Source organism: Eutrigla gurnardus, assembly GCF_963514095.1.
Source record: "Eutrigla gurnardus genome assembly, chromosome: 4".
Classification (NCBI taxonomy): Eukaryota; Metazoa; Chordata; class Actinopteri; order Perciformes; family Triglidae; genus Eutrigla; species Eutrigla gurnardus.
The window spans coordinates 31,349,181-31,356,487 of record NC_139918.1 but is presented as its reverse complement, the minus strand read 5'-3'; the positions used below and the strand labels follow the sequence as shown (position 1 = coordinate 31,356,487).

Below are 7,307 nucleotides of genomic sequence, written 5' to 3'. Positions count from 1 at the left end.
TGTTGCTGTTCTTTAAATGACAAAAAAAAGCTCTCTCTAGATGCTGCTGTGTCATCAGGTCTGATTGTTTCCTCTCGTCCTACCACTCCATCTCCCGAGGCTACAGATGGTCTCATATAATAGCAATCAGATCTGCACCAAGGGGCCATCTACTCATAATCAACCTGCCCCAAAGCAAAGATTAAACAACACTCTGGAGTTTATAGGTAGTGATGAACTGTTCTGTAAATGTTGGCACTGTTCCTGTGGTGGACCCATAGATGCTGAGCCAAAAGCAACAAGAGCAAGACACAATCAGACTCACTAACATCATGTCTTCACTATATTCTCTGGGATTCTGGTTGTTTTCAGCAGTTTGGGGAGCATATGTGGGAGTGGGGAATGTCTGTAAAAATGTAAAAAGAAAGTATCGATCCAGTGGTTGTCAAGATATTTCACGCAAAAACAAAAATGTTAATTTCATGCAGGCCGAAGAGGGCAAAGTCATTACGATCCATCCTCTGGAGACGACGAATGTCTAGCTTAAAAAAGTCCAATCTGTATTTCCCCATGATAACAGGATTCCTGGCTTCATAGAGAAGGCTCTTGACCAGAGGTTAAAACTTAACTTTGGCAAGTAATAACACTCAAACAGTTAAGTGTAGGTAAAGACTCAAACCCATGACCAGAGAGCGTCCCTTTGGTGTCAGTTGGTCTCATAACACCAGTATTTCTAAAATCCTGGCTACGGCCGCCTACATTAATGAGGGAAAGGTTATTCTGTCTTTTTTTCATAAATGTAGAGAAGGAAAAAATACAGAAACACCTGGAAATATAATACAATGGAACATCCCTACAATAATTACAACCTTAAAGTAAACGTATACTATTGGCAGGTGGTTCTGCAATTTTGTCCACCTCATCAAGTGTCAATATTTGTATTTAGTCATGGTCTATAACCCGGCATTACATAACAATTACATAACTTGTAACTGATAATTTGATGATGTGAGGTTTTTTTAAATTGCTGTTATTATTTATCAAATTACATTTTGTCAGAATGGAATTCATAGGTTTTACTTTATATATATATATATATATATATATATATAATGTGTAGCCTGTAAAGGCCAGAGTCAGACAGCAGGTCCTCAGCAGGTGAAGGGATCAGATCAGAAAGCAGGTCCTCCAGCCTCGTCGTCTCCCCATGTGGAGGAGGCCTAATGGCCGCCCGTTTCAGCATGACAGCTTCAACTTAATCCTCATTAAGTACTGTAACAATGCAGGAAGTGGCTGCTGCAGTCACGATTAGACGGGATCACTATTTGGCAGGAAATGGCTCCTTTCAGCTGCGTCCGAGACACCTAGAGCGTCCAAAAACTTTTCACGTCTCCCCGACCTCTTCCCCTGGTGAAGGAGGGTTTCCTCACAGCGGACACGCGGAAGGAAGCACACGAGGCGAGAAGAATATCATAGCTTGATGGCGTTGTGTTATATTTATATTAATTTATATTAATATTTATTTGTGGGGGGGAAATACATGCTCTCTCGTTGAAGACACCCATTGAATACCGATGGACTGCAGAACCTCATGATTAAATTGAACAAATAAACGACTAGTCCGTCATGAATTTCACAATAAGAGTTTGAGGATATGAATCAAGAAAACCAACACCTTAAGGTTAATATTCCGTCATGAGTTACATTCATATAAAAGCCATTGTATTGTTATAATCGGGTCATGCGGTGGATATTTTCAGTTGAGGTGGAACACGTGACTTAATCCTTAGGACACAATAATACCTGTGATAACAATTCAGCAAATGCACATGCATTTTAATACATCTTTAAATCCATATCGCTCCAGTATACAATTACGACTGCTTTGTTATGTGTCGGCTGCAGACAATTTTAGATTTTAAATGTATATGTTATGGATCAATGATATCACCCTGAATAATCTCTAACATTGTGTTTTGGCCTGATGGGTCATCTTGTGTACAAACTGCTAAACTCTTGTTTTCCATGGATGATAACGTGTTTCTCTTTCACTCAATGCAGTCATTTTAAATCCTATATTTTGTAAAGCTTGTAAAACCTTTACAGTCAGAGGCCAGTGGTTATTATGGGCAACATTGGGCCTTTTGATGACCTTTTTCTAAACCTGACCTGATCCTGGTCTCCCTCGTGGTCTTGATGGCCTTTGCTTTCAACACAAAGGTCATGTCCTTCACAGTTTACTCAGTTGCTCCTCCAGGGTGAACAATGTCCACTTCAGTCCACACGCATTTACTGTGACCCTTTTTTTATTTTCATATTTGTTGTATATTCAAACACACATTGCAAATGAAAATACTTAATTACTCTCATCTCTCCTATAGCAAAACCACACCAAGCTGTTGGTGTTCCAAACATCCAATTTATTTCTATTTGCCATCAAAATATATATTTAAACACATGAGTTGTGCAATCCATCGCTGTGTGTAAAGCTTCCTCTAAGTACAGATGGATCTGCAAAGTCTGCGCTGCATCATCCTTAGACAATATAACTTGCAAAATATATTAATGCAGACTTCACAGCAGCAACTTAAGCAAAAGTCTGATAGCAGGTTTTCATAATGTGCATAAATAAACAAGTGTTGTGTGTGTGTTTTGTACTAAATGGGCTATAACCTGGTATGGTTTTATTATGTCTAAAGTCATAGGTGTGTTGAAGCTGAGCAGTTAAAGTGTTCACAGTTAACCTACTATAAACTGTCACTACAATCATTTTATTGTTGTAGTTATTTTGCAAATGACCAAACTCTAGTTTATTTTGAAACTTCATATATATATATATATATATATATATATATATGGATAATATATCAAATGGCAGTCAGCAAACAACAACCTAATTTGGTGTATTGAAGAGCAACATCACATAAATGTGGTATCTAAATACAGATGTATACTGCCACCATCTGGAAGATGTGAGTAGAACAGAAAAATTGAAAATGTTCCAAAATGCACAAAGAAAAGATGTGAGTTTAATCATGAAACAACATATATACAAACAGGTAACAGTCAATCTTATTATTATCTTATTAATGCTGGTTTCTTGACTTCACACAATGTGCAGCGTATAAACCACGGTGAGCATGAAAGCATAAAGATCTAAAAGTCACTGTTAGACCAATAGATTGTTTCAATTCAACACTAACTTAAGCTTATTTAATGTTCTCTGAACATTTATACTTTATAACCGCCTCCCAAACACATGAGAGGGACAGGTCAGTTGGATTAAAAGGTCTGGAAATGGGGGGAAGTCGCTATCACGACTCTTTCCAAAAGAAACCAAATCCCCCTACAAACATCATTACACACTATCTGTTTTCTATACAACTTGCATTTCTTAAAATCCGGCCGTCTGTCCACTGGAACACAACATTCATTCAGCAACACAGTCTCTTTCATAATCCAGGCGGGGAGGCTTGACTCATGGTTTATCGGTGGACTGCTTGATGTTGTGCTTACACTGATGAGATTGTGTTCAGGGAGGCTGCAGGCTGCGATGTGGTCCTGCAGGAGCTGCTGGTGCATCTCTCTCTCTCTCTCTCTCTCTCTCTCTCTCTCTCTCTCTCTCTCTCTCTAATATACTCTCTCTCTCTGTGCTTGCTGCCATCTTGAGTCGTCCGAAGACAATTGTACCAACACTGGCCTCTCATATTTTCTCTTTCTACCACAATCATTTTGCAGAAAATTGAGTTCTAGCGTGCGAGCTAGCAAGAGCAGAATAAAACCGCACGAGTAACAGTAAGACAGGCACGTATTAATTAGAGTTATTGTAGTGACATCATCATATTTAAGATAGATCCGCTAGATGTGTCGTGTTGAATGTTACTCATTATTTATCATTAGCGGAACTAATACAATCTATGTTTCCAACCGGGAGTGTGTATGAGTGGGACCTTTTGCGGAACTTACTATTCACTTACGTCGTTGCGCCCGATTCACGCCCTGCGCGCGGAGCTGAGCTGCGAGTCGAGCGCGCAGCGACAACGTAAAGTGCGTAAATCGGAAACGGCGGCCGGCTCGTTCACAACAGTAGGAGCAGGTTGTCTGGCGTTGTGCTCTGCTACAGTTAAGGGATTTCACTTACGTCTTTTATGACCATATTCTTCTTAAGTGGGAGAAACATTACATCGCGGTCGTTACAGCGAATAGCTTTGTGAATTGAAAAGTGAACAACCATTATAAGATAGCAAAAGCTAATGCTAGATAGCAAAAGCTAACGCTAGCTATCTTCGATCACTTTATGTTTCTCATCTTCTGACGTCATCGTTATCACATCGATACTTGCAGGGTGGAGATTAACCGACAACATGGCGCAGCGGAGGATCACACAGGAAACCTTTGATGCGGTTGTCAGGGAAAACATGGAGGAGTTTGACATGGATGCTGAGGAGGCTTTAAAGGAGGCTGTGGAGCAGTTCGAGTCTCAAGGTAACGCAGCTAGAAGACCAACCAAGATCGATGGACTTGATTAAATGTATAGGTTTGTTGTTGACTGTTGAGGGTGAGCTTTGTATGACTCCAAGCCTGCTATGATCTATCTATATATACCTCAGAATCATAATGAAAATGGAAAATATCGGTGTGTCTACCTGTGCTTTGCTCTTGAAATCACTGAAAAGTGCAGATGCAGTTTTTATAATCATATAATAATTATCTCCTGACGCGTCTCGCTGGTGCCACGAGGCCTCGAGATTAATGCTCAAGAAATATGTGGCTGGAACAATCTGTTTTGGTAGTTTAAGATGAGGATGAAATTCCTGCTCTGATATTTTTACATTCCCATTTTTGTGATTTCCCCCCTCAAAGTGCTCAGTTTTCAAGAAGATATCTCAGACACACCCGCCTGGCTGCCTCCGAACTTAGTTTTTAACTGAATTATGCGCATTCTTTTCTGTTTTCTACTTGATATTTTGTCATCGTGTCAAAGCGTTAACCCCGATCTTATGTGTCGATGCAGGTGTGAACCTCAGTTTTATAGTTAAAGCTATACCAGCTTTATCATCTGATGCCAAGCAAGGAGAGCAAACACATGAGGTCTTACAGGTTAGTGCTATTTTGTGAAAAGAGATTGCTTTACCGCAAAAGTGAGAAAAAAATAACCCACTCACGCCTATTTTCAACTTGCAGTCTTTGGAGTCCTTCCGCATCGGAAAAGATTCTGCCGGTGTGAAGGAAGTGATGGCAGACATGAAGCGCTTCACTGAACATTGCTCACTTGGATTTGCCCAGAGGTACTTGGCTGCCCAAAAAGACGCCTACCCCGTCATCCTCTCCTACTGCAAAAGGAGTGTGGAGGACCAGGAAGCTGTGTTGACTGCACTGTCTGCCCTGGCTGCACTGATCGACGGACAGCCAGACTTGTTGGATGCAGAGGGCCAGCAGTTCCTTGTGAATGTCCTGAAGAAGTATAAGGCCGATTGCTCTGTGACGCGCGTAGCCGTCTGTGCTGTGCATCATTGCTGTTTGAAACACGAACAGAACAGGCAGGATTTGGTCAAAGGTGGCGTCCTGCCTCTTCTAACCGGAGCCATTACACAACACGGCGGATCTGCTGAGCTGGTCAAGGAGGCCTCTGCAGCTCTCAGGGTCATGACCTTTGATGATGATGTCCGAGTTGCGTTTGGGCTTGCTCATGACCACGCCAAGATTATTGTTCTCGAGCACAATGGACTTAAGGTTCTAATTGAGGCAGCAAAAGGTAAAGCCAGCCGATTGCTAGTTATGTGGGTGTTTATCATAATAGCCTAAACTACTTTTGTTTTTGTCTTTCTAAATCAGATTCCGATTTCATTAATGTTTCAACATTTTTTCTTGTGTTCCTCCCTCACAGCTCACTTTGATGATACTTCGGTTCTGAGTGAGCTGTGTGCAACGCTGTCCAGTCTGGCTGTAAGGAACGAGTACTGCCAAGACATCTGTGATCTGGGAGGATTGAAACTCTTCGTGACGCTGCTTGCGGACAGCTACGAGATTCCGGTAGCCAACTAAATACAAGGGATTGTGATACAGAATCATTTAAGATGCAACATCCATGTTTGCTGAAATGATTTTTCTCCTTGCAGGAGTTGGTTCGGCAGGTTCTCAGTGCAATGCGAGCCATAGCAGGAAACGATGATGTGAAAGATGCCATTGTTCACGCTGGTGGAGTTCAGCTCATTGTCATTGCCATGAACCGACACGTGAGCAACTCTGCTGTGAGTCACATGTTATAACTACAAGCTAATTGACTGTTAATAGGTTTGATTGAAAATTGTATTTGAGTCATAAATAAATGCTACAAATGTTAAAAAGATGATGTCCATTGTCTGCTGTAGGTGTGTGAGCAGGGCTGTGCATGCCTCTCTGTCCTCGCTCTGCGTAAACCCAGCAACTGTCAAGTCATCATGGATAACGGAGGTGCCTTGGCCGCTGTGCAGGCTATGAAGACGCATAGCAATGCACTCAATGTTCAGGTACGACTTGGTCATTAATAATTACTCATGTGCTTACAACTGCCAACTCTCCATGTCCCTGTTTGCTTTCTTTCCCAACAGAAACAGGCGTGTATGCTGATGAGAAACATGGTTGGACGAATGAGTAACTTAAGACACCCAATCCTGGAGATGGGAGCGGAGGCCCTGATAACCCAGGCGCTACAGACTCATCAAGAATGCGGTGACGTGGGTAAAGCAGCCCTCAGAGATCTGGGATGTAAGGTGGAGCTCCGAGAGCAGTGGACCGGCAAACATGGCAGCCTCACCCACTGAAATTAGAGGAGCGCAATCACTGTACAGCCTTATCATGAGTCCACCTGCAATGCAATTTTAGGCTATATAAAATGTAATGATGATATGCATACCCAAGTATTTCAGCAGATGCATCTACCTGCCTAAACATATTTGTTAAAAGTAGTTGATGTAGAAAAGGCTAATGTCCCACTGAATATGTTTTCTAGGTCCGGTTGTACACATTTTTTTAAGTGTCCCAAGGCCCAATTTTAAATCTGTATTACAGTTATGTTTATAATATGTCAGCTATTAAATGTGTGTGTTTTATGCCATGGGAAAATATAAATTAAAGTATGTACTGTTATGCCATTTGTTTAGACGCACTGCAGATTCCTTTGCCATGATGGCAGAGGCACATCTTTACATTATACTTATACTTTATATACTTTTACTGGATAGCAACATGTCCTTGTTGGTAGTTTGAACATGCAGGATTACAGTGTAAAACTGGACACCGACAACACCACGGTTATATTTTGCATGATCAACTTCAACTTCAACTTT

At 41.3% G+C, this 7,307-nt stretch overlaps 1 protein-coding gene across 1 annotated transcript; it reads left to right on the top strand.

Annotated features, from left to right (window-relative positions):
- The first annotated feature begins 3,974 nt into the window (after positions 1–3,974).
- On the top strand, positions 3,975–7,093 carry armc6 (armadillo repeat containing 6). Its single transcript, XM_084008777.1, has 8 exons — positions 3,975–4,101; positions 4,324–4,464; positions 4,994–5,079; positions 5,164–5,734; positions 5,867–6,012; positions 6,099–6,230; positions 6,351–6,488; positions 6,570–7,093. The coding sequence occupies exons 2-8, from the start codon at positions 4,344–4,346 to the stop codon at positions 6,780–6,782; spliced, it is 1,407 nt and encodes a 468-aa protein (XP_083864903.1). The 5' UTR covers positions 3,975–4,101; positions 4,324–4,343; the 3' UTR covers positions 6,783–7,093.
- The last annotated feature ends 214 nt before the right edge of the window (positions 7,094–7,307 follow it).